Source organism: Doryrhamphus excisus, chromosome 10 (genome assembly GCF_030265055.1).
Source record: "Doryrhamphus excisus isolate RoL2022-K1 chromosome 10, RoL_Dexc_1.0, whole genome shotgun sequence".
NCBI lineage: Eukaryota > Metazoa > Chordata > Actinopteri > Syngnathiformes > Syngnathidae > Doryrhamphus > Doryrhamphus excisus.
The window spans coordinates 2,104,264-2,132,130 of NC_080475.1; the positions used below are offsets into that span (position 1 = coordinate 2,104,264).

Consider the following 27,867-nt stretch of genomic DNA (forward strand, 5'->3'; position numbering starts at 1 on the left):
GTTAACTTTGATCTATAAAAAATGGATATCAATTTGGGAACTATGGGCCATTATTTAATAATAATAATAATAATAATAATAATAATAATAATAATAATAATGTCAACAGGTGACCACCCAATTTATCCGTCATTCGTCATCCTGATCCTGGACTAGACCCTCACCAGTTCATCTCTCTCGATCTCGTCGGGCTTGTAGACGACCTGCTTGAGTTCCACGGAGGTGTTGATCTACGACGACAGGAAGAGTTAAGACACGAGAACCGTATGGGATTAATGGCGTATGCTTTGAATATCGCAAACGGAAAAAGATTACCTTTACCTTCTCCTCGTATTCATAAGTAGGACCCCTCTCTGATGTGCTATAATCATATTCATCTGTTGAAAACACATCATCATCAGCACATTTACCCAATGCTCTCATAGACATTGAACTAACCATGAGACAAATAGTCGCTTACTAAGTCCCACCCATGGACTCCTGAAAGGATGTTTTGGCTGATGGCCAAGTGATCGTACTACATGTCCGTAACAAATTTCATAGCGATTCGGCTAAACATCCTAAAGTTGCAGCGGATGTTTTAATGGGCTCAAACTTTAGAGTTTAAACTTTGAACTTTGGGACACAGACAACACAGCAGGGGTGCATATTTTTTACAAATTTCGGTTCCAGCACCGCCTCGACCCTCGTGAGGAAAAGCGGTTGAAAATTAATGACTGTTACGAAATAGGCTGCATGGTGAACAAGTGGTGAGCACGCAGGCCTCACAGCAAGGAGACCCTAGTTCAATCCCACCCTCACCCATCTCTGTGTGGCGTTTGCATGTTTCTCTGGGTACTCCGGTTTCCTCCCACATTCCAAAAACATGCTAGGTTAATTAGCGACTCCAAATTGTCCATAGGTATGAATGTGAGTGTGAATGGTTGTTTGTCTATATGTGCCCTGTGATTGGCTGGCGACCAGTCCAGGGTGTACCCCGCCTCTCGCCCGAAGACAGCTGGGATAGGCTCCAGCAACCCCCACGACCCTCGTGAGGAAAAGCGGTCGAAAATTAATGGATGTTACGAAATAGGCTGCACGGCGGTCGAGTGGTTAGCGCGCAGGCCTCACAGCTAGGAGACCCAAGTTCAATCCCACCCTTGGCCATCTCTGTGTGGCGTTTGCATGTTTCTCCGGGTACTCCGTTTTCCTCCCACGTTCCAAAAACATGCTAGGTTAATTAGCGACTCCAAATTGTCCATAGGTATGAATGTGAGTGTGAATGGTTGTTTGTCTATATGTGCCCTGTGATTGGCTGGCTGGCGACCAGTCCAGGGTGTACCCCGCCTCGCGACTGAAGACAGCTGGGATAGGCTCCAGCAACCCCCGCGACCCTCGTGAGGATAAGCCGTAGAGAATGAATGAAGGAATATTTACTGTATTGGTGTAATATAAGTGTAAAGGTGACTCTAGGGGTGCTATTTCATGTCTAGAGGGCTCTAATAATGTTACAAAACAGAACCAGTTAGCTGTGATGAACTGTACATGTTTTATGATCAGTCTAAAACAGTTTGACCCTGGAACTGACTAGAACTGATTGGCTGGCGACCATTCCAGGTTGTACCCCGCCTCTTGCCCGAAGACAGCTGGGATAGGCTCCAGCACCCCCGCAACCCTTGTGAGGATAAGCGGTAGAAAATGAATGAATTAATGATTGAAGAATGATGGAGCTGGTAGAAAATGAATGAATGTTACGAAATAGGCTGCACAGCGAACGAGTGTTTAGAGCGCAGACCTCACAGCTAGGAGACCCAAGTTCAATCCCACCCTCGGCCATCTCTGTGTGGAGTTTGCATGTTCTCCCCGTGCATGCGTGGGTTTTCATCGGGTACTCTGGTTTCCTCCCACATTCCAAAAACATGCTAGGTTAATTAGCGACTCCAAATTGTCCATAGGTATGAATGTGAGTGTGAATGGTTGTTTGTCTATATGTGCCCTGTGATTGGCTGGCTGCAGCACCCCCGCAATAGCGGTAGAAAATGAATGAATGAATGAATGATAATAGGTGATATCATATTGGATAGATGTTCTCCATGTGTGGTCTCCCATTTTTTGATGTAATGAAAAACTCACCTTTCTTATTAGACTGCAGTTCTTTGTAGATGGAGAAAAGAAAAAGAAGAGAGGAATTAGAAAAAGCAGAACTAGCATATACGTTCAATGTGCTGCGTTCAAGAGACACCGTACGTACCAACGTGGGGAGGATAAGGTCTGTTCTGGAATTCTCTCTCCTCTTCTTCCTCGTCATCCTTCTCCTCCTCGCTTTCGGCAGGCAGAAGCTCCTCTGTGGTGTGGGTCTCAGAGAAGGAGGTGGTCATGAGCTCACTGATGTCCCCCCGCTCTGCACGCACCAGCTCTTCTACAGGCAAGCAAAAATCCCGTCTTTAATAATAACGAGAGAATTCAAATATATCCCAAAAAAAAAAAAAAATTCCTCTTACGGATGTCATCATGAAGCTCTTCGGCCAAGATGGGATCCTTGTAGAGCAGCGCCAGACTCTGGTTCATCCGCTCCTCGATCACATGAAGGTGAGTGTACACCTGACAAAAACAGGAGTTAACTTTGAGCCCTAACAGGAAGTCTCGGCGGATCGGGGGCCCCCGAATTCAACCCAGAAGAGAAGAAAAGATGAGTCGGCAAAAAAAACGAGAACATTGATGGCATTTCAAAGAGTACGTATCTGCTTTATGTTATTTTCATCATCGCTTTCAAAGCATACGCACCTGGAATTTCATCTGCTCAGCCTTCTGGGGGTCGACGGCGACAATATGCTGGTAGTGCCTGAGTGTGTGTCTGCGGTCCTTCTGTTCGGCGGCCATGTATCGCTTCAGCGCCTGCAGCACGCGCTCCGGCTGCGAGGAACACACAACGTACAACATGTGATACCGTTTAAACGGAAGCCAGACGCCACGGGGGATGGATGACCGTCTTTTACCTGCGGCTCGTCAGACTGTACGGCGGTCAGGTAGTTCTCCAGGGCCAGGCGGCGGTTGTTGTTGAGAATGGACTCCACTCTGGCCAGGTGAGTCTCCACCAGCCTCTGTCTCTCGCCGGCAACTTGCTCTTCCAAAGTCTGCAGCACAGACTGGAAGTGCTACACACAAGAATAGAATAGATAGAATCTAATGAAAAAAATCCAAATCCTATCAAGTCTATTCATCATATTATTATTATTATTATTATTAGCTTACCTCATTAAGGGCTTGCTGTTCTGATTTAGGAAGATTCTTTGACTCGTTGTCTGCCTCTGCCCATTCTTTCATGATCTAAGAAATCATTTTAAATGATTTTTAATGGTTTTATTTCATTTGAACATGCATCAGATTACAATTGAATGCATCACATAATCAGTTCACAGTTCCACATGTCCAAAAGGAGTAGGAAGAAGCAAAGCTTATTAAATCATACCCCTCCATCTGGTACTTTTACAGTCAGTAACTGTTACATTTGTTCACTTCCTGCTTTCCGAATGTATTTTATTTTATTTTATTTTATTTTCATTCATTCATTTTCTACCGCTTATCCTCACGAGGGTCGCGGGGGTACTGGAGCCTATCCCAGCTGTCTTCAGGCGAAAGGCGGGGTACACCCTGGACTGGTCGGTAGCCAATCACAGGGCACATATAGACAAACAACCATTCACACTCACATTCATACCTATGGACAATTTGGAGTCGCCAATTAACCTAGCATGTTTTTGGAATATGGGAGGAAACCGGAATATCCGGAGAAAACCCACGCATGCACGGGGATAATTTATTTTATTTTATTTTATTTTATTTTATTTTATTTTATTTTATTTTATTTTATTTTATTTTATTTTATTTTATTTTGATTTGATTTGATTTGATTTGATTTGATTTTATTTTATTTTATTTTATTTTATTTTATTTTATTTTATTTTATTTTATTTTATTTTATTTTATTTTATTTTATTTTATTTTATTTTATTTTATTTTATTTTATTTTATTTTATTTTATTTTATTTTATTTTATTTTATTTTATTTTATTTTATTTTATTTTATTTTATTTTATTTTATTTTATTTTATTTTATTTTTTATTTTTTTGTCCCGTACCGAAGTACGAGGTGATATGACCATACAATGACATAATGGGTAGCATAGTAACTGTCAATATAGTGATATATATATAGTATGAGGCGGGGTACACCCTGGACTGGTGGCCAGCCAATCACAGGGCACATATAGACAAACAACCATTCACACTCACATTCATACCTATGGACAATTAACCTAGCATGTTTTTGGAATGTGGGAGGAAACCGGAGTACCTGGAGAAGATTAGTAGTGGATTTGTAAAACGTGGACTGGAATAAATTATTAGACTTTTGGCAACATACTTCCAACACACTACTGTAGGAACTATGACACTATAAAATCCTACAATATGGGACCTTCACATGTGTTATTGATCAGGACAGGAGAGGAAGGAGAGCCACGCATCAACACGAATCACATCTGATGTAGCGTCCAAAAAAAAAAGGAAATTGGCTTTTTTTCAATAGTCACCTCATTGATGCGCTTCATTCGCCGCTCCTCCAGGTCTGTTTTGGCACGCAGGAAGTTGGCGTGCTCTGTGTCATCGATTGGTCGCTCAAAATAAACATCGACGCCATCTGTGGGCCGGGGGGTAGTGACTGCAAGGGAGGGAAGAAATAAATTAGTTACTCCTATAATTCAAATATTAATACCGTCATCTTGGGAATGCATGTGTTTGCTTGTCTAAATAAAAAAAAATATATATAAATATATAATAAATATAATAAACATAATAAAATAAATACAATAAATTAAAAATAAATAAATATATAATACAAATTTAAAAAATACAATAAATTAAAAATAAGTAAATATATAATACAAATTTAAAAAAAAAACTCATAGCACTGCACAACTGCAACTTACCTGACATTATGAATTTTGATTTTATTATTATTTACCGTGTCATAAAATAAAGCAACATACATGCCGCACTTAACCATCAGTCCACAAACAATCATTCAAATGAGACCTGATGTAGTAAGGAAAAAGCTTGGCTAAATTTTATCTTATCATTTAACTCCATAGTCATTTCTATTGAGATAAGCTTCATAGGATATAAATATAAAATATATAAATATAAAGTAACCACCACCTTGCATAGTTTTAGTTAGCGGGAAACGTAAAATAATTCACAAAATCAAAGCACGGGACGCACCAAGTCGGCATTAGGGGTGCTCTGATCGATCGATATCAGTAATCGGCGTGTGACCCGGAGGCGGGCCGTGGTTGGAATAAATTTAAACCGAATCCAAGGAAATACAGCTGGAATAGGTGCAGATTCTGGAAAATCTAAAAAGTTTTCTATGCAAGTTATTGTGTGTAGCTGCTCTATAGGAGTCCACAACTCAATACAAACGGTTGGAAAATGATAGTAGTGTGTACATAACATGAGTTCAAGTACCGCTGTCTCCTTTCAGAGGGGCCGAGGTTGTGGGTTTGTAGTTTCCCAGAGATATTTGACATTTTAAAAACAGAATAAATAAATGTAAACCGACCGTTTTGGTGGGCAGCACAAATCCAAGGAAATACAGCTGGAATAGGTGCAGATTCTGGAAAATCTAAAAAGTTTTCTATGCGGGTTATTGTGTGTGGCTACTCTATAGGAGTCCACAACTCAAGACAAAGGGTCGAAAAATGAACACAATAGGTCCCTTTTAATATATGTTCTAAGTAAAATGTGTTTTTGTCCAAATTGAGTAAACATGAAGTAAAATAAGTAATATTTTCCCAGAGATATTTGACATTTTAAAAACAGAATAAATAAATTTAAAACGACTGTTTTGGCGGGCAGCACAAATCCAAGGAAATACAGCTGGAATAGGTGCAGATTCTGGAAAATCTAAATTCTAAATTCTATGGGGGTTATTGTGTGTAGCTGCTCTATAGGAGTCCACAACTCAATACAAAGGGTTGAAAATGAACACAATAGGTCCCCTTTAATATATGTTCTCTTGAAAAAGTAAGCAAAATATGTTTTTGTCCAAATTTAGGTGATTTTATGGTTTAATATTTCAGATCATAGAGCCAATAGCAGCGGTGCAGCCATGAAAAAAAATCATGTTGGGTCCTCCCTTTTCATTTTTTAATAATTACCTGTTTTTGGGGGGCCCATGACTTGGATTGCCCTAACTTCTCCCTATAATTAAGTATTCAAAAGTCAGGGAAGTTGCAGTTGTTCAGTGTTATGAAGTAACCAAGTAGTATAGTAGTGTGTACATAAGATGAGTTCAAGTAATTGAATGCATCCCATAATCAGTTCACAGTTCCACATGTCCAAAAGGAGTAGGAAGAAGCAAAGCTTATTAAATCCTACCCCTCCATCTGGTACTTTTACAATCAGTAATTGTTACATTTGTTCACTTCCTGCTTTCCCATTTTATTTTATTTAATTTTATTTTTTGTCCCGTACCGAAGTACAAGGTGATATGACCATCCAATCAGTAACTGATACATTTGTTCACTTCCTGCTTTCCTCATACAGATGAAGTTTTTTTAAATAAAAAATATATTTTTTTAAATCAAAAAATATATTTTTTTGAATAAAAAAATATATTTTTTATGAGATAAAAAAATAAATAAATAAATAAATTTATTTATTTAGTCACGTACCGAAGTACGAGGTGATATGACCATCCAATGACATAATGGGTATAGTAGTATACGTAGTAGTGTGCACATAAGATGAGTTCAAGTACCGCTGTCTCCTTTCAGAGGGGCCGAGGTTGTGGGCTTGTAGCTTTTTTCATACGAGTCCACGTAGTCCGAGGTCTGGTAGGGACCGGAGTCGATGGGGTATTCGTACTTCTCTGGGTTCCTCACAGCGATTGGCTCCTCCTCATCCTCCACCTCCACCGGTTCCTCATCAACCTCATCTTCATCTTCTTCCTCCTCCTCATCGTCTTCCTCTACCACCTCATCATCCTCTTCCTCCATGTCTGTCTCATACAGATCCTGATCGGGGGAAGGGCTTGGGGTGGGTGCTGTTACCTTGATTCTGTACAGAAGTACAAGGCGTGTTGTCATAAATCATAACATCCTCCATGTTGGATCCTACGAGTGGTGTCTTACACTGAATTGAGCGTCTGGTGGCCAGTGAGTAGTTCCCGCTCCTCGAGTTCCGCTTTACTGCTGGAACTGCTTCGACCTGGGCAGCACACGTACTCCACGCCACGGAAATTTTCTCCGCAAGGCAAAAGCATCCCATAGCTGTGGAGCTCCAGATTATCTGCAGTGCACGCCTTCAGGGGAAGAAGTACACATCGTTTATTCACAACATAAATTAGCGAACCAGCATATATATATATATATATATATATATATATATATATATATATATATATATATATATATATATATATATATATATACTCACCTCCTTGGCGATGTTGTGCCAGTATACGTAACTCTCACACGCGTCCATCTGCTCCTGGTGGAGGAAACGGCATCGGTCCGGAACCAGCAGGGCCTCGCTCACGTACTCACCCTCTGCACCAACATGGAAATAAACTTGTAGCACACACTCTATTTTGCCGGGGAAAATATTTTGAGAGGCGGGGTACACCCTGGACTGGTTGCCAGCCAGCCAATCACAGGGCACATATAGACAAACAACCATTCAACCAGTCGCTAATTAACCTAGCATGTTTTTGGAATGTGGGAGGAAACCGGAGTACCCGGAGAAAACCCACGCATGCACGGGGAGAACATGCAAACTCCACACAGAGATGGCCGAGGGTGGAATTGAACCCTGGTCTCCTAGCTGTGAGGTCTGCGTGCTAACCACACGACCGCCGTGCCGCCTTTATTTTATTTCATTTTATTTTATTTTTTGTCCCGTATCGAAGTACGAGGTGATATGACCATCCAATCAGTAACTGATACATTTGTTCACTTCCTGCTTTCCTAATATAGATTAAGTTTTTTTAAATAAAAAATATATTTTTTAAATAAAAAAAAAATATATATATAAATATATTTTTTAAATAAAAAATATATTTTCTATGAGAAATTATTTTTTTAATTAATTAATTAATTAATTTGTTTATTTTGTCACATCCTTGTATTTAGCAAACATCAACTGCTTGTATTGTTTCTTGAATTGGCTCATCGTTGTGCATTGTTTGAGGGTCTTACTCAATCCATTCCATAGTTTGATTCCACATACTGAAATGCTATGGCTTTTTAACGTAGTCCTAGCATAGAAGTGTTTCAAATGTACTTCTTCCCTGAGATCATATTTCTGTTACATTTGTTCACTTCCTGCTTTCCTAATATAGTTTTTTTTAGTCACATACAGAAGTACGAGATGATATGACAATACAAGTCATGATTTGGAGGATTGATGCTGTAATAAGTTATTTGAACGTAGAAAACAACGTAGTAGTCTGTGTCATTCTTACCTAGGCAACGAAAGGGCACCACTATGAAGGGGCGTGCCTGACAGTGGCTCCAGCCTTTCTTACACCAGTAAGGGATGTTCACAGGACTTTTTGCCTCCTCTACGTGGGAGATGGAAAGCGCTGGGTACATCTGGTCGTGCGGGTCCATGCAGAGATGAAATAGAGACAGATAGATGGATGGGTAGAGGAGAGGGAAGCGTGGCGAGAGGATGGAAAGAGGGAACATTTGGTCAGAGGGCAGAACGAAAGAGGAGGGTCAAACTGTAGTTCTTGGGTGTAGGGAGAAGACTACATCAGGGGAATGACTCATGCACCTTTGCGACACCATGCAAGACCTCCTCTGTCCGATGCCTCATTAGACATGACGGTATTAAGGTCTTAATGACTGTTCCTGTCTTTGACTATTACTAATTTAACATCTCACCGCTTTCATTTAAAGGCACACACACTCTAACTGACAATAATATATTGTGTGCAATGAAAAAATGTCAAGAGCTGCTATACCTACTTTGGCCAGCAGATGGCGCCTGTTTGCCTTTGCCACTAGATATAATAATATAATAATAATATAATATGTAATATATTATATAATATTATATAATTTATAATATATAATATAATAATATATAATATTATATAATAAAATAATATATAATATTATATAAAATAATATATTATAAACAATATACAAATATTTGTATAATATAATATACAAATATATACAAATATTATATAATATATAGTATAATATTGTATTATTAATTATATATATTATTATATTATATATTATATTATAATCACCCAATCATAATAATATAATAATTTTTATAAACATTAATATTGTACAGTATATCCCATCAGACCAGCATTCTTCTAGTGCAGGGGTCAGCAACCCACGGCTTCAGAGCCGCATGTGGCTCTTCAGTCTCTTTATTGTGGCTCCCTATGTAATGCTTGAATATTACAAAGTGGGGAAAATGCACGTCTTTGTAATTAATCTAAAAAATCCAACTTTGTGTGAGACCATGAATGCATCCTGAGTGAGTTCTGACTGATTACATGAGCACGAGGATGAGCAGACAGGATGCTATTCAGTTCTCTCTCACGCAGGTAAACATGAACTAAAATAAGTAATACTTCCTCCAGGAGATATTTGACATTTTAAAAACAGAATAAATAAATTTAAACCGACCGTTTTGGCGGGCAGCACAAATCCAAGGAAATACAGCTGGAATAGGTGCAGATTCTGGAAAATCTAAAAAGTTTTCTATGCGGGTTATTGTGTGTAGCTGCTCTATAGGAGTCAACAACTTTCCCAGAGATATTTGACATTTTAAAAACAGAATAAATAAATTTAAACCGACCGTTTTGGCGGGCAGCACAAATCCAAGGAAATACAGCTGGAATAGGTGCAGATTCTGGAAAATCTAAAAAGCTTTCTATGCGGGTTATTGTGTGTAGCTGCTCTATAGGAGTCCACAACTTTCACAGAGATATTTGACATTTTAAAAACAGCTGCATGGGCGCCAGAGTAAACAAATCAGGTAAATTTACAGTAGTTTACACATACATTTATGTGTAATTTAAGTGTACTAGCAAGAGTTCTCCAACTCGTGTTTTCTTATCTGAACTACGTTGATACCCCCAAATCCCCCCCCCCCCCCCCCCCCCCCCCCCCCCCCCAGTGTTGTTTTAAACGTATGTTTTGCGGCTCCAGGCTATTTTTCTTTGGGGTAAAATGGTAAAATGGCTCTTTTTATAGTAAAGGTTGCCGACCCCTGTTTTCGTGTATACGTTTTAATATATAGATCTGATAGAGTAGGTGTCGGGTACCTCAAATAATAATATATATCGTGAAGTCACACCGCCTACCTCCTGACAGTAAGACAATATTTCACTGGGATCTTTGAAGCAGTCCTTGCGGCCCTGAGGATCCGGCTCCCACTGTCCCGTCTGCGGGTTCATATGCAGCAGCTGACGGCCGCAGAACATTGCAATCTGCGGTTCTGCCACCTGAAGGCCGGGCCCGTTCACCTCGCTCATGGCCAGGCCCTGCGGAGGAGAGGAGAATGATGAGGAGAATGATGAGGATGAGGAGGAGTCGATACAAACCCAGTGACAGATAATAGCGATCCGGGGGGGGCGAGCGGGCCACGGATAATTGTTAGATGCACTTTATCAATAAAGGAGGAGAATGGAGTCACTGAGCGAGGGCGTGATATCAAAACAGAAAAGTTCAGCTTAATGCACGGGAGAATTGAAGCGGCTTAAAAGGATATCGACAAACCTCAAACCCGAGAAAGATCTATCACGGTTAAAAAAGACTCTTTAAGTCGATGGCTAAAAGCCATTAAGTTTATACTGCCTGTTTGCTGGGAGGCACCGTGGATGTAAATAAATAAAATCTAATAAATATACTGTATATAAAATATAGCTTCCTCTACAATCCTGCCGTCCGCCCCCCCCACCCCCCGAGGCATCCTTCTTAGATGTTTGTTATTGATCGTGGAATGGTGCCTCTGCCTCGGGAGGACTCCGGGGAACGCACACTGAGGAACAAACAGGGAGTCAGGTGTTAATTCAAGCTCATTGACCGATGAGCCACTTCACTACATTAAAAACACAGCCCAGCGAGAAAGCAGGGGGGGGGGGGTTAGGTCTGGAATCAGCACAAATGAAGGCTATGGCTGCACTCAGAGACAAATGGTGTTTTGGGGTGATTTATTCTGCTACAAAAACAACAATATGGCCTCAATATCACAGTCTGATTCACTCTGTCATTTTACAAAGAATGCTAAAATCATCACACAGCAATCTAACACGCAAAAAGTATACCTAAGAAATATACTAATACAATTTAAAAATAAAAAAAAAAACATTTAAATGGTTTTGTATTGCATCAAAAAAAATCATATTGGTACTTGTATTGTATATTTCCAAGCTACCTTTTGAGTGTTAAGTTGCTGTGTGATGAGTTTAGACACGGATTGTTACATTGAGTATTGACCTCCTGCGATTTCCGGTGGGTTGACAAGCTCATCATGAGTTCATGGAGATGGTCCCCCTGGTTAAGTCGTTTCGTGGTTACATATGCACCCTGATAAATTAATTAACTCATTCAAGAACAGCCATTTTTTATGATTTTTACTAATTGTTCCTGGGCTATATAGACATGAAGATTAGACGCTAATTTTTCATCAGAAAAAAAAGTTTGTTTGTACCTTTTTTAGTTCTTTATTAATCAGATACAAATTGTGTGCCGCTCGCAAGTCAGTGAAATAATGGTAGCATTTTCTTGGGCAGGAGCCAATCATGAGCTATTAGTGAACTCATGATGAGCTTGTCAACCCATTGGAAATCGCAGGTCAATACTCAATGTAACAATCTAAACTCATCACACAGCAACTTAACACTCAAAAGGTAGCTTGGAAATATACAATACAAGTACCAATATGATTTTTTGATGCAATACAAAACCATTTAAATGTTTTTTTTATTTTTTAATTGTATTAGTATATTTCTTAGGTATACCTTTTGCGTGTTAGATTGCTGTGTGATGATTTTAGCATTCTTTGTAAGATGACACAGTGAATCAGACTGTTATATTGAGTATCGACCTCCTCTGATGGGTCCTCCAATGGGTTGACAAGCTCACAATAAAGGAGCAAATAAAGAGCTGTCTGGTCCTCACGGACTCGTGCGTGCCACAATATGTCATTTTATGACAATGACATGTGCGGCCTATATATGTGCAAATCATTTTTTCCCTCTAAATTGAGTGGGTGCAATGATAACTGTTTGCACTTCAGTATGTCTACCAAGTTTTATTAATGCGGGCTCTTCTGGTGAAATTGGGCTGAGAAAAGCAAAGCCATCACCAGATGGGTTCTACAGGTTCTACAGTATAATTATAGTTTTACATGCAGAAAGTACTACTAAATGATTAGAAACGGTTGAATTTATTTGAATTTTGGAGAAAATTGGGTGAAAATTAGCTGCACAGCGGTCGAGTGGTTAGCACGCAGACCTCACAGCTAGGAAACCCGAGTTCAATCCCACCCTCGACCATCTCTGAGTTTGCATGTTCTCCCCGTGCATGCGTGGGTTTTTGGTTGGTGACTCCAAATTGTCCATAGGTATGAATGTGAGTGTGAATGGTTGTTTGTCTATATGTGCCCTGTGATTGGCTGGCCACCAGTCCAGGGTGTACCCCGCCTCTCGCCCGAAGACAGCTGGGATAGACTCCAGCACCCCTCGCGACCTTTGTGAGGATAAGTGGTAAAAAATGGATGAATGAATGAATGAATGGTGTCTTTAACCATGTAACAGGAACATCTCCTATGAAAGAGACAGTAATAACTAAGCAACATAGTGGAAGACAAGAACCACACTTGACCAAAGAAACTGTACCAGCAGAGAAAATGCACCAGAGTTCCTTTTTTTTTTTTTTTTTTACCAAACCAAACAAGTGTGAAAGCAGTCTGAAACTCTCTAAAAAAAAAAATGCAGTGAACTTTTGTATAACCGTGATGCTTTCATGTTAGCAGACGGACTCGGAGAGATAGAGCGAAAGACGACAGAGAGGCTGGAAGCATTGCTGAGCCAATTAGAAAAAAAAAGAAGTTCCCCCCAAGGAAGAAAGTGCGTAGAAAAAAAAAATGTGAGAGTGATGCTTGATCAAAGAGAAAGTACTGCCTGGGTTGGCGGCAGCAATAAATGTTTGAAGTCCCAATTAAAATTCATAGCAAATCAAAAACCTTTGACTCGTATGTACAGTTGATGTAATAAGCCGTGTTCGTTTTTAGGCATTCTTGTCTTTTGCTCGTCTTGGCAGATTTTTTTTTTTTCACATGACAACGACGGTATATTGTAAATTGATGCTGACCACTGCAAAGTTTGTTTTGTAGTGAAAATCATTCCTACTACTTTGGAACCTCGATAGTAGAACAGTCTGTTCCAAGATTCCCAGATGTCAGAACAATTTAGACCATTTTACATATTTATGTCTTTATCCTTCACTCATTTTTTTTTGTTGTGTGTGAACAGAAGTACTAGCTTTGGTAGTCAAAATGGCTTTTAATGCATTTAATAAAGTGTTTGAGGAATATTTAGGGCCGAAACCTGGAATGTGTTGTGTGGCAATTAAAGAGAGAAGGGGAGATTAAGCTAGCTGGAATAACTACAATAGTTACTTTTAGGGATGTCCGATATTGTTTTTTTTTTTTTTGGTCAAAAACCGATATTATCCAACTCTCAATTTCCGATACTGATATGTGTATCATGACATATCTATACAGCATTTTTTTAATATCGGTTTTCATGATTGGGAAAAAAATCTGATATGATATCAACCGATTTTGCATTTTTATGCTGATATCATGTCGATAATTATCGGTACTGACATCCCTAGTCACTTTTTTGCAAATTTTGCTTTTAAATCAGAGGAGAAAGTGCTGGAGCCTATTCCAGCTGTCTTCAGGCGAGAGGCAGGGTACACCCTGGACTGGTGGCCAGCCAATCACAGGGCACATATAGACAAACAACCATTCACACTCACATTCATATCTATGGACAATTTGGAGTCGCTAATTAACCTAGCATGTTTTTGGAATGTGGTAGGAAGCCCGGAGTACCCGGAGAAAACCAACACATGCACGGGGAGAACATGCAAACTCCACACAGAGATGGCCGAGGCTGGAATTGAACCCTGGTCTCCTAGCTATGAGGTCAGCGCGCTAACCACTCGACCTCAATTCGGCTTTTAATGCGTTTAATAAAGTGTTTGAGGCATATTTAGGGCCAAAACTAGGATTGTGTTGTGTGGCAATTAAAGAGAGAAGGGGAGGGTTCTGGAGATTAAACTAGCTGGAATAATTACAATAGTTACTTTTAGGGATGTCCGTTATTGGCTTTTTTTAATCGAAAACCGATACTGTCCAACTCTCAATTTTTGATACCGATATGTGTATCATGACATATCTACATATACAGCATTTTTTTAATATCGGTTTTCATGATTAGATGATATATCAACCGATTTTACATTTTCAACATCAATTTTTTGTTCATTGATTCATTTTCTACTGCTTATCCTCATGAGGGTTGTGGGGGGTGCTGGAGCCTCTCCCAGCTGTCTTCACCCTGGACTGGTGGCCAGCCAATCACAGGGCACATATAGACAAACCACCATTCACACTCACATTCATACCTATGGACAATTTGGAGTCGCTAATTAACCTAGCATGTTTTTGGAATGTGGGAGGAAACCGGAGTACCCGGAGAAAACCCACGCATGCACGGGGAGAACATGCAAACTCCACACAGAGATGGCCGAGGGTGGAATTGAAATCGACTCTCATAGCTGTGAGGCCACTTGTCCACCGTGCAGCCGGTATTGTGAGTTAGCAAAATTACACAAAACTACAATTTCAACGGAACTACCAAATTGGAAGTGTCGAAAATTCCAACGTCATTTCATTGACCGCTTCTTGATTATGCTGGTCTTTTGTTTTGATTTGCTGAAATCATGAACAGTAGCCATTTTGTATCAGAGTTTCTTGGAAATTTCAAGGCAGATAATTATAAGCAGCTGGTGGCGAAAAAAATAACATGGTCTGGTCTTTCCAAAATTTTCCTGATAAATGTATCATATTTTGAAATAGAAATGTTGACAGTTGTGGTCTGATGTCATTCAAGGGCCCACTTTGACCCACTGGGGGCCAAGTGAAAATGTAAAGGATCAAGTTCTTCAATTTTTAATTGTTTGTTGTGCATAATTTGTGATAGCGCCATTGTTTTTTTTTTTTGACATAATCTGCTCTGTGGAAATGTCTCGCTGTGCTCGGAGGAAACCAAAAAAAAAATACATGGCACGCCGCATCTCCCCGATGTGGTTACTATTGCTTTGTTTATCATTTGGGCTTTGCGACCATCTTGCATTCTAAAATAACTTAGCTCCGCTGCCAGTAATAAAGCTTCTCTGGACGCCGGCCCTTGTTGCTATCCTCATTTTGGCAGGATACGCTCACCTCATGCCAGCTTTCTTACAAGTAGCTCCTCATCACAATCGGGGTTTCGGTTTCAAAATTTAAAATGTGAAATAAGTGCGTGTTTGACTTTTATTGACTATGTAGTGTAGCGTCAGGGCAGATGTTTGCTGAGGTTGCTGTCCTGCGAAGCTGCTGAGCTTAACGTCTAAGCGAGTATCTTTGGCACGGGGGGGAAGGTCAGCGCCATGAAGAAAAAGTACTTCCGGATATTTGAGAAGATAACCTGGCCTCTCCCTCTGGTCCAACCTCTCTCATTTTGCCTGCTCTCCACTAGTGCACTTGCAGAAAATCAATGCAAAGCGACTGCAACTGTATCAGCACACTGCACCCCCCCACTCCCCACCCCACCTTCAATCAATAGGAGTCCATCAGGAGCACGATTCACCCGACCTCCATGACGGCAAGGCTGATGTGGGACCAGATTAGATGTCCTTGTCATGATAAGCGTGAATAGCAAGTAGCGCTTTTGACAGGCTCACTTTTTGTTTATTTTTTTCCCCAGCTCAGTGCATCACACGCGTGTGTGGAAAAAGCCTCCTGCTGGTTTGTGACCCAATTTGGAGTTAAATCACATCCATCTCTTCCTGATGCTGGGATGAAAGCGGCACAAAAACATCACGCAGAGACAACAGCGACACAATACTAAAATATATTCTATATATATATATATTATATATATATAATAGAATGTGCTTGAAATGAAATTTACCAAGGCTGTAATGTCTAACTCGGTCTCAAACTGGATCTGATCCAGTTTATTAAACACTATGTAAATACTACACTCATACTTGTACAAGCAGTCATTGTCAACAAACATGTTTTTGGCCATATTAAAAAAAAAAACGCCATAGACATACAGTACAAGTCCAATGACCCAATTTTAGAGTTCAAACTGACATTTTATGGAAATATATGCCTCAAAAGACAAACAAACATCAGTAAATCTTATTTATATATATTTCAACCCAGCATCTAAAACAGGGGTGGGCAAACTATGGCCCGGGGGCCACATGCGGCCCATCAAGTGTTTGAATCTTTTAAAGTAAGTAAAAAAAAAACCCAAAAACAACATAACTGTAAAATTAAATGACATAATTTGATGTGGTCTGATGCTTAAAGTGCTCCCGAAAAAAGGGACATGAGAACATACAGCCGATACTATAACACTTTTACAGATAAAATTAGACAAATAATTCAAGGAAAATTCTAAGCATAAAATAGTGTGTGTTAAATATATGTTCTGGCCCCCCCGGACAATTTTAGTAACTCAATGTGGCCCACAAGTCAATATATTTGCCCACCCCTGATCTAAAGTATACACTCTACAAGGGGGATTTGTTTTTGTTTTTTGGGGGGTTTTTAAAGGGCACCAGTGATGAAAAAAAAAACTGTGATGACAACCATAGACCAAGAAATGGATAATGCTCGGTACACTTGTTGTTGATGTTGTCAGTTGATGTTTGCTAAATACAAGGATGAAGTCTTGAACCAGTCATGATGTGCTATACATATCACTATATTGACACTTACTATGGTACACATTATGTCATTGGATGGTCATACTTCGGTATGTGACAGAAATAAAAAAAATATAAAAAAATATTTAAAAAAAACTACTTAAACTATATTCAGAAAGCAGGAAGTGAACAAATGTAACAGTTACTGATTGTAAAAGTACCAGATGGAGGGGTAGGATTTAATAAGCTTTGCTTCTTCCTACTCCTTTTGGACATGTGGAACTGTGAACTGATTATGGGATGCATTCAATTGTAATCTGATGCATGTTCAAATGAAATAAAAACATTACAATTACACTTTCTAATTCCAGCAAACACCTTCCTGTTCTTTCTCCATTACGTGGATCGTCAGAAGCCTTCGAAGGGTGAGTAATTTTACTTTGCTTTGCTTTTATTGTACACTGGTTAACTTCTCTTTATACTTGTGTGGCAATTTGGTCTTAATCAAAGGGCACATATAGACAAACAACCATTCACACTCACATTCATACCTATGGACAATTTGGAGTCGCCAATTAACCTAGCATGTTTTTGGAATGTGGGAGGAAACCGGAGTACCGGAAGAAAACCCACGCATGCACGGGGAGAACATGCAAACTCCACACAGAGATGGCCGAGAGTGGAATTGAACTCAAGTCTCGTCGCTAACCACTCGACCGCCGTGCAGCCGTAGGATTATTTCAATGTCTTATAATTAGAATTAAAAATATTGATGTTGTTTCAACAGCGATTGACTGGCCACCAGTCCAGGGTGTACCCCGCCTCTCGCCCGAAGACAGCTGGGATAGGCTCCAGCACCCCCGCAACCCTTGTGAGGATAAGCGGTAGAAAATGAATGAATGAATGAATATTGTTTCAACTCTGATTGACTAGCGACCAGTCCAGGGTGTACCCTGCGTCTCACACTAAGACAGCTGGGATAGGCTCCAGCACCCCCTGCGACCCTTGTGAGGATAAGCGGTAGAAAATGAATGAATAAAGACAGGAGTCTAATGTTTGATTTGCTAGCTTCCATGTGTTTATAACCATAGAACACGATATTCTGTGTGCCTTGAATTTTTTTTTTTTCCCTCTCGGTGTTGTCTTTTGAGTCTTTGAGTTAAAATGTATTAAAATTATTATGATGGAAGCATCCATTCATGTAACTTCCCCCCCTTATTTTGGACCTCCATAGTCCACATTATCATTAATATTTTCACACTGGTTTTGTTTTGGTGTGGGTGCACATTGCCAAGATCTGCCAACACAGACATTTTTTTTTTTTTTTAGTATCCGAGGCGGACCAGGCTCAAGCTGTTTGTTGGTAAGCCAGTGGTAAATCCCACATATCATCTCACGGCGCCGAAGAGAGCAAACGGTATCATCAGCCCGGCGAGAGAGAGCGAGAGAGCGTGCCGCATCATTAATAACAGCCTGCTGATAGAAAAGCGGGGACATGCATTGACTTTCTGACTCCCACTGCTGTATGGAGGTTTCGCTTTTGTGTGTCCCAACGGTTTCTGTTTTTTCGAAAACCGTGCGTGCACCTCCACGGTCTCCATGGCGGAACGCATGACTAAGAAAACAAAATGTTCCCAACTGGGACAAAACCACAGAAGATGTACTATTTAATTATAGCTATGTTAAAAAGAAAAACAATGCAATCATACAACACTGAGACATTTAGGTCATAGCTGTAGATTTATTCCCCCCCCCCCTCCAGGCATCATCCACCCTGTCCAAATTAAATTTGCAGCACCTGTTCCACCCGTCTGTTGCAGGATGACTTCATCCTCTTTAATGATGCAATCTCCTGGCCCTGGCAGGCAAGCCGAAGCAAGCGAGAGAGCGAGAGAGAAAGGCCGAGCGGAAAAGCCCACCCATCACTTGTCACGTATTACAGTTTGCTTCCTGCTTTTCCATTTTTCCATGAATGCACCGCTACCATGTACACAAGACACAAAATCTGGGTTTGTGAGGACTTGTCCTTTGCCGAGAGCTGATTAGACAACGTTGCATAGCCGGTACCGTAGGCTGGCCGCAATAAAAGGCCGCTCTAAGACATTTATATCCCATGGTATACTCTGTATTAATTCCCTGCTCTGCCTGATGACAGTGAATATGGAATATGGATACCGCTAATTATTGGCTGTGTTCTTGTTATATACTGACTTCAAGGGTTTGTATTGATAAGTTGTAAAAAAATTTAAACCCTCTACAATTATCCTTTGTTCCCTCACTTGATCGCAGTTTTTCAAAAATTAATATTGCTTAAATATTTGCTTAAATATGCATATATTTTTTAAGCTAATTATAGACCGTATTCAACCACGAAACAGCACTAATTAATTAATTAATACATTTTTGAAAAACCACAATAGAGAGCACAATCTTTCCCTTTTCTGTGCATTATAACACGAGAAAACAAGTTAATATGAGCTAGCTAACAACAAGTTGCATCGTTTGATATACTGTACATGCTGTGATGCTGTGAAAAGATACCGTACATCACAAGCATGTCCGCTCTCATTGTGATGGCTGTGTCTTCCAGCACATGTGTTTTTATGCTTGAAAATTCTTAATTTAGGCGAAAAATACATGCAATTTGCTTAAATATGCATATTTTTTTTAAAACTAAGCTAGATAACAACAAAAGTCATTGAGACACACTATAAATCCCTCTAAAAAAACCTCTAAAACGTTGCATCGTTTGATATACTGTACATGTTTGATCTCATTGTGATGGCTGTGTCTTCCAGCACGTGTGTTTTTACGCTTGAAAATTCTTAATTTAGGCAAAAAACACATGCAATTCGCTTAAATATGCATGTTTTTTTAAGGTAATAATAGACCGTATTCAACCACGAAACAGCACTAATTAATTAATTAATACATTTTTGAAAAACCACAATAGAGGGCACAATCTTTCCCTTTTCTGTGCATTAAAACACGAGGAAAGAAGTTAATATGAGCTATATAACAACAAATGTCATTGAGACACACTATAAATCCCTTCTCGCACGTGTGTTTTTATGCTTGAAAATTCTTAATTTAGGCAAAAAATTTGCTTAAATATGCATATTTTTTAAGCTAATAATAGACCGTATTCAACCACGAAACAGCACTAATTAATTAATGAATACATTTTTGAAAAACCACAATAGAGGGCACATTTTCTGTGCATTATAACACGAGAAAACAAGTTAATATGAGCTAGATAACAACAAAAGTCATTGAGACACACTATAAATCCCTCTAAAAAAAACCCTCTAAAACGTTGCATCGTTTGATATATTGTACATGTTCGATCTCATTGTGATGGCTGTGTCTTCCAGCACGTGTGTTTTTATGCTTGAAAATTCTTAATTTAGGCAAAAAAATACATGCAATTTGCTTAAATATGCATATTTTTAAGCTAATAATAGACTGTATTCAACCACGAAACAGCACTAATTAATTAATTAATACATTTTTGAAAAAACTCAATAGAGGGCGCATTTTCTGTGCATTATAAAACAAGAAAACAAGTTAATATGAGCTAACTAATAACAAAAGTCATTGAGACACACTATGAATCCCTCTAAAAAAAAAACAAACTCTAAAACATTGCATCGTTTGATATACTGTACATGTTCGATCTCATTGGGATGGCTGTGTCTTCCAGCACGTGTGTTTTTATGCTTGAAAATTCTTAATTTAGGCAAAAACTACATGCAATTTGGAACATGTGTGTTCCAGTCCTCATGTAAGCGATTAGCGACGCGTCGTGTTAATACGCCATATAAAAATATTTTTCAAATCACATCAGTTGTAATAATAACGGTCCAAATCAACCATCATTCAATATGAATTCAATATGAAATGAATACTACATTTGGCCCTTCACTCACTCCTGGTATTTTTGGTGACCTTACATTATTAAACGTAGCCTTTCCATTACAAGACATGTCCATGAGTGACGCCGCCTAATGACCAAATCCATCCACCGAGTCGTGTTCATCACTACACAAAGACATGGCCGTGCCGTGACTGAATTGCCATTAATGGCCAATTGGCATTAGCATAAAAGAACAAAATGGAACGGTGACTGGATGACTAAGCTGTGCATGTCTGACACACATCAATGTCCTAATGAGCATGCCTTTGTGCTCCTTTGTGCCACAGATGGGTGGTGGGTGTTCCTGTTCTCAACACCCCCCCCGACCCCCCTTTCCATTTTTCTTGAAATTCCCTTTTCTCTCATCAGCACCCATTATGGCTGAGTGCCATCCCTGTATTCTATATTTAATATCTTCTCTCCATCCCAACACAATACCTGCCACACTTCTGTTTCCACATCCTTTACCCCCCCCCCCCACCCACCCAGGACACCATCCTGTCCTCCCCAGTGCTAAATGACCAGATAGATTTGTGAGCTTTCATCACTGTAATCATGTTATTTAATTATTCATAGCCTCCATCAGACATCTTCCTGGTGTAGTGTGCATTTACCAGAGAGAGGTAACATTAGTCTGCAGGCCTCTCCTGGAGCGGGGGGGGGGGACGGGGGACGGGGGGGGGGGGGGGGGGGGGGGGCAAAGGAGGAAGGAGCCTGTTCGCACACTCCACACTGAAACTCATTATTATCCATCTCTGACTCAAGACTTAATTGAAGACATTCATTTTCTATTCAGAGGAGACAGAATGGAACATTAGGCATTGTGTTCCAGCTATTGCGCCATTATATGCTCATAAAACAATTGATCAAATACAACATTGACTACTACAGCGGAGCCTCACGAGACAAACAATCTTTCTTGCTGCACTGACCAGAATTTAGTTTCCAGATTTTTTTTTTTTTTTTTACCATTTTCACTGCAATTTTGCATCGCTGCCTCGAACTTCCCACAACTCAAAACCCACCTGTTTAAATCCGTTTTTAATGTCTAACTTTTTTGGTAATGGTAATGTTTTTATTTCATTTGAACATGCATCAGATTACAATTGAATGCATCCCATAATCAGTTCACAGTTCCACATGTCCAAAAGGAGTAGGAAGAAGCAAAGCTTATTAAATCCTACCCCTCCATCTGGTACTTTTACAATCAGTAACTGTTACATTTGTTCACTTCCTGCTTTCCTAATATAGTTTTTAATTTTAATTTTAAGTCACATACACCCTGGACTGGTGGCCAGCCAATCGTAGTTGAAACAATATCAATATTTTTAATTCTAATGGGGGCGGCACGGCGGTCGAGTGGTTAGCGCGCAGGCCTCACAGCTAGGAGACCAGGGTTCAATTCCACCCTCGGCCATCTCTGTGTGGAGTTTGCATGTTCTCCCCGTGCACGCGTGGGTTTTCTCCGGGTACTCCGGTTTCCTCCCACATTCCAAAACATGCTAGGTTAATTGGCTTATCCTCACGATGGTTGCGGGGGTGCTGGAGCCTATCCCAGCTGTCTTCGGGCGAGAGGCGGGGTACACCCTGGACTGGTGGCCAGCCAATCACAGGGCACATATAGACAAACAACCATTCACACTCACATTCGTACCTATGGGGGAGGAAACCGGAGAAAACCGGAGAAAACCCGCGCATGCACGGGGGTGCACGAACATGCAAACTCCACACAGAGATGTCCGAGTGTGGAATCAAACTTCGGTCTCCTAGCTGTGTGGCCTGCACGCAAACCACTAGACCACCGTGCAGCCATGCCAAAAAAAACAACACAATTTGTGTAGATATCTTGACAATTGAGAGGCCGATTGTCGCCACCTAAAGAAGAGCAGGATCGGATACACTCATCATGCTTCTGTATGACTTATAAATCCACAGGGGTTGTTTTGAAATGCTAAATATTGCCAGGTATGGATGGCGTAGAGTGGCAAAAGATGCACCGACATGACACACAGTCTTCTCTAAGTCCAGCTTCATCAGACCAGATTACAACATTCCATCCATCCAGCTGAGCCCACGGGGAGCAGATGGCCTCATAATCGCCAAGGTTCACGCGAGCAGCCAAAACCGGCTCTCGATATTTGATTTATTTTTGCAGCATAAAAAATATGGTACATGTCAGCTGGCATCACTGCAACTCGTTTTTTTTTTTTTTTTGCATCTCATATGCATATGCATGTGGTTCTGTGGAGGACTCTAACACGTGGCTGCTCCTATCAGGAGTGTCAGTTCCTTCCTGTGGCGCTCTGTGCTGCAAAAGGCCAAAACGATGACTTGAATTCACACATTCCCACATGATCATCCGAGATAAGAGAATTTCCTGATGAATGATAGCACCCGCGGCGGGGGGGGATAAGGCTTCACTTCATGACATGACTCATGACTCAAAATCCTGTTCACGCATGCCCTCCTCGCTTTATCTTTATCGCTTAGTCATAAAACTCACAAAACTCACACTTGAATTTATCAGACATTACCTCATCGCTTCTAATAAATACCCTCATAAACAATAAACAATAACAAAAAAACAGGGAACAGATTTGATTATGTTCATGCAGTGAGTAATATTCATCGCTACTTTATATCCACGCTGCCGCCTCCTGTTCCACCCACATTTCAACAAGTGTTTTTTCTGACTCACACACACCGTCCTGACTGCCGCTTCGAGCGTTTTTTCATAACAAAACATAGTACGACATATTTGACAATCCTATCCCCACCTCCTGATGAGCGCGTGGGAGGCCAAAAATCTGCATAATAACGTTTCATAAATCCGGAAACATGAACTGCATGTCAAACATTGATTATATTCAATGTAAAAAAAAAACAAACACAAAAAAATGTCTGCCTGCTGGTAGTTTAGTTTTCTAGATGATTTTTTTTTTTTTGTTGCTATTACATAACTAACCCTGCTAAAGCTCCATCCCAGTTAAGCAAGACAACACAGGAGTGCCAACATGTTAATGCTGAACGCTAAGAGCCTGCAGATGTGATTTCAAGCTGAAGTGCTACCTCGGGGGGATTGAAAGAATCAAAGGCTTAGTAGAGATTTGAGCGCTGCAGGTCCACTGAAAACATCCCATAATGTCCTCACAATTGCAATTTTCTGCAGGCAGATTGAAATGTACACAGTGTAAACTAGAAAGGGATCGGGTAGAACGCCAAGGTTGGAACACGGAGGTCCTATCAACTAGTGGTGTGTCGGTCATGAACGAACAAGTCAAAATAACTATTTGTTTTTTGTGAACGGAATGAACAAGGTCACCGTCCTTAAAATACCCGTTCAGTTTGTTCAGTTGCAAATGCTTTTTTTTTAATTGGCTGGGGAGTCGGTTCACCGTTCCTTTTACAGTGCTTGCCACGCCTCACTCTGTGGGTGGGTGGGGTTAGCTGACTGAAAGACAGAGACCGAAAGATTGACCGACACTCGTCGGCCGTTCATTCATGACTGACAGTTGAGTCAGAACGAACTTGAACATGAGTGAACGGACTGACTCTGTGTATGGACCCGGTCAGCTGTCTCGAGTCAATCTGTTCACTCATGTTCACGTTCGTTCCGACTCAACAGCGCAACAACACATGATGACTGGTGGTGTGTCGGTCATGAACGAACGGGTCAAATGAACTAGTTCTTTTTTGTGAACAGAATGAACGAGGTCACCGACAGTATCGGTCAATATCTCGGTCTCGGTGTGTGACTGGTGGTGTGTCGGTCATGAACGAACAAGTCAAAAGTTGAGTCGGATCGAACGTGAACATGAGTGAACGGACTGACTCTGTGCATGGACCCGGTCAGCTGTGTCGAGTCAATCCGTTCACTCATGTTCACGTTCGTTCCGACTCAACAGCGCAAAACAACACATGATGACTGGTGGTATGTCGGTCATGAACGAACAGGTCAAAAGTTGAGTCGGAACGAACGTGAACATGAGTGAACGGACTGACTCGAGACAACTGACCGGGTCACTGCACAGAGTCAGTACGTTCACTCATGTTCACGTTCATTCCAACTCAACAGCGCAACAACACATGATGACTGGTGGTGTGTCGGCTATGAACGAACAGGTCAAATAAACTAGTTCTTTTTTGTGAACAGAATGAACGAGGTCACCGACAGTATATGTCAATATCTCGGTCTCGGTGTGTGACTGGTGGTGTGTCGGTCATGAACGAACAAGTCAAAAGTTGAGTCGGATCGAACGTGAACATGAGTGAACGGACTGACTCTGTGCATGGACCCGGTCAGTTGTCTCGAGTCAGTCCGTTCACTCATGTTCACGTTCGTTCCGACTCAACAGCGCAACAATACATGATGACTGCTGGTGTGTCGGTCATGAACGAACAGGTCAAAAGTTGAGTCGGAACGAACGTGAACATGAGTGAACGGACTGACTCGAGACAACTGACCGGGTCCATGCACAGAGTCAGTACGTTCACTCATGTTCACGTTCATTCCGACTCAACAGCGCAACAACACATGATGACTGGTGGTGTGTCGGTCATGAACCAACAGGTCGAATAAACTAGTTCTTTTTTGTGAACAGAATGAACGAGGTCACCGACAGTATATGTCAATATCTCGGTCTCGGTGTGTGACTGGTGGTGTGTCGGTCATGAACGAACAAGTCAAAAGTTGAGTCGGATCGAACGTGAACATGAGTGAACGGACTGACTCTGTGCATGGACCCGGTCAGTTGTCTCGAGTCAGTCCGTTCACTCATGTTCACGTTCGTTCCGACTCAACAGCGCAACAATACATGATGACTGCTGGTGTGTCGGTCATGAACGAACAGGTCAAAAGTTGAGTCGGAACGAACGTGAACATGAGTGAACGGACTGACTCGAGACAACTGACCGGGTCCATGCACAGAGTCAGTACGTTCACTCATGTTCACGTTCATTCCGACTCAACAGCGCAACAACACATGATGACTGGTGGTGTGTCGGCTATGAACGAACAGGTCAAATAAACTAGTTCTTTTTTGTGAACAGAATGAACGAGGTCACCGACAGTATCGGTCAATATCTCGGTCTCGGTGTGTGACTGGTGGTGTGTCGGTCATGAACGAACAAGTCAAAAGTTGAGTCGGATCGAACGTGAACATGAGTGAACGGACTGACTCTGTGCATGGACCCGGTCAGTTGTCTCGAGTCAGTCCGTTCACTCATGTTCACGTTCGTTCCGACTCAACAGCGCAACAATACATGATGACTGCTGGTGTGTCGGTCATGAACGAACAGGTCAAAAGTTGAGTCGGAACGAACGTGAACATGAGTGAACGGACTGACTCGAGACAACTGACCGGGTCCATGCACAGAGTCAGTACGTTCACTCATGTTCACGTTCATTCCGACTCAACAGCGCAACAACACATGATGACTGGTGGTGTGTCGGTCATGAACCAACAGGTCGAATAAACTAGTTCTTTTTTGTGAACAGAATGAACAAAGTCACTGACAGTATCGGTCAATCTCTCGGTGTCGGTGTGTGACTGGTGGTGTGTCGGTCATGAACGAACAAGTCAAAGGTTGAGTCGGAACGAACGTGAACATGAGTGAACGGACTGACTCTGTGCATGGACCCGGTCAGTTGTCTCAAGTCAGTCCGTTCACTCATGTTCACGTTCGTTCCGACTCAACTTTTGACCTGTTCGTTCATGACCGACACACCACCAATCATCATGTGTTGTTGCACTGTTGAGTCATGCACAGAATCAGTCCGTTCACTCATGTTCACGTTCGTTCCGACTCAACTGTCAGTCATGAATGAACAGCCGACAAGTGTCAGTCCGTTCACTCATGTTCACGTTCGATCCGACTCAACTTTTGACATGTTCGTTCATGACCGACACACCACCAGTCATCATGTGTTGTTGCGCTGTTGAGTCGGAACGAACGTGAACATGAGTGAACGGACTGACTCGACACAGCTGACCGGGTCCATGCACAGAGTCAGTCCGTTCACTCATGTTCACGTTCGTTCCGACTCAACTGTCAGTCATGAATGAACAGCCGATGAGTGTCGGTCTGTTCACTCATGTTCACGTTCGTTCCGACTCAACTGTCAGTCATGAATGACTGTCTTTCAGTCAGCTAACCCCACCCACAGAGCGAGGCGTGGCAAGCACGCAGGTAGTCCCGCCCTGCAAAAGGAACGGTGAATCGACTCCCCAGCCAATCAAAAAAAAAGCATTTGCAACTAAACAAACTGAACGGGTATTTTATTGACCTCGTTCATTCCGTTCACAAAAAACAACTAGTTCTTTTGACTTGTTCGTTCATGACCGACACACCACTAGTTGATAGGACCGCCATGACCGACACTTGTCGGCCGCTGATTCATAGGATAAGATTAGGATAAGACAGGCAAGCACGCAGATAGTCCTGCGGTGAACTGACTCTCCAGCCAATCAAAAAAAAGCATTTGCAACTAAACGGACTGAATGGGTATTTTAGGAGTCGTGACCTTGTTCATTCCGTTCACAAATAAGAACTAGTTATTTTGACTCGTTTGTTCAGGACCGACACACTACTAGTTCTGATAAACTATACCGTATTTATTATTTTGAAAAATGTCACTACTTTTGTTATGGAAGCATTTAGCTTGGAGGCCAGTCTTAATAGATGTTTAATTTCCACCATAGTCATTGATGAAATGCATTAACATGAATGTCCCGTATAAAACAGACACGCTAGGCTAACGACAAACTTGATAAAGCTTCCTCTGTGTTGAGCTCACGTTTCATATTAGCCTCCGCTTGCTTGCCCATAAACACATTTTTCATTTTTAGTCCTCTACTTCACATTCCCTCTCTCAGCATCACTTGGCCACTGAGGTTGGTTTCCATGGTAACACCACCCACAGGAGGCTGCTACCTTCCCTGT

General features: G+C 41.1%; 1 protein-coding gene across 4 annotated transcripts in view; it reads right to left on the bottom strand.

Moving 5' to 3' along the window:
- Positions 1 to 27,867, bottom strand: part of aplp1 (amyloid beta (A4) precursor-like protein 1) — a 44,187-nt gene that overhangs the window by 5,054 nt on the left and 11,266 nt on the right. For 2 of the 4 annotated variants that reach the window (XM_058084141.1, XM_058084142.1), the window contains exons 2-15: positions 10,376 to 10,555; positions 8,504 to 8,633; positions 7,477 to 7,589; positions 7,173 to 7,342; positions 6,800 to 7,098; positions 4,572 to 4,699; positions 3,232 to 3,306; positions 2,976 to 3,134; positions 2,764 to 2,892; positions 2,481 to 2,580; positions 2,231 to 2,398; positions 2,113 to 2,133; positions 322 to 377; positions 165 to 230 (exon numbers count right to left, since the gene is read on the bottom strand). In XM_058084141.1, coding sequence (XP_057940124.1) covers positions 165 to 230; positions 322 to 377; positions 2,113 to 2,133; positions 2,231 to 2,398; positions 2,481 to 2,580; positions 2,764 to 2,892; positions 2,976 to 3,134; positions 3,232 to 3,306; positions 4,572 to 4,699; positions 6,800 to 7,098; positions 7,173 to 7,342; positions 7,477 to 7,589; positions 8,504 to 8,633; positions 10,376 to 10,555 — 1,794 coding nt within the window. Of the gene's footprint in view, positions 1 to 164; positions 231 to 315; positions 378 to 2,112; positions 2,134 to 2,230; positions 2,399 to 2,480; positions 2,581 to 2,763; positions 2,893 to 2,975; positions 3,135 to 3,231; positions 3,307 to 4,571; positions 4,700 to 6,799; positions 7,099 to 7,172; positions 7,343 to 7,476; positions 7,590 to 8,503; positions 8,634 to 10,375; positions 10,556 to 27,867 lie in introns of all 4 variants that reach the window. The other 2 variants (XM_058084139.1, XM_058084140.1) reach the window with 1 other exon arrangement.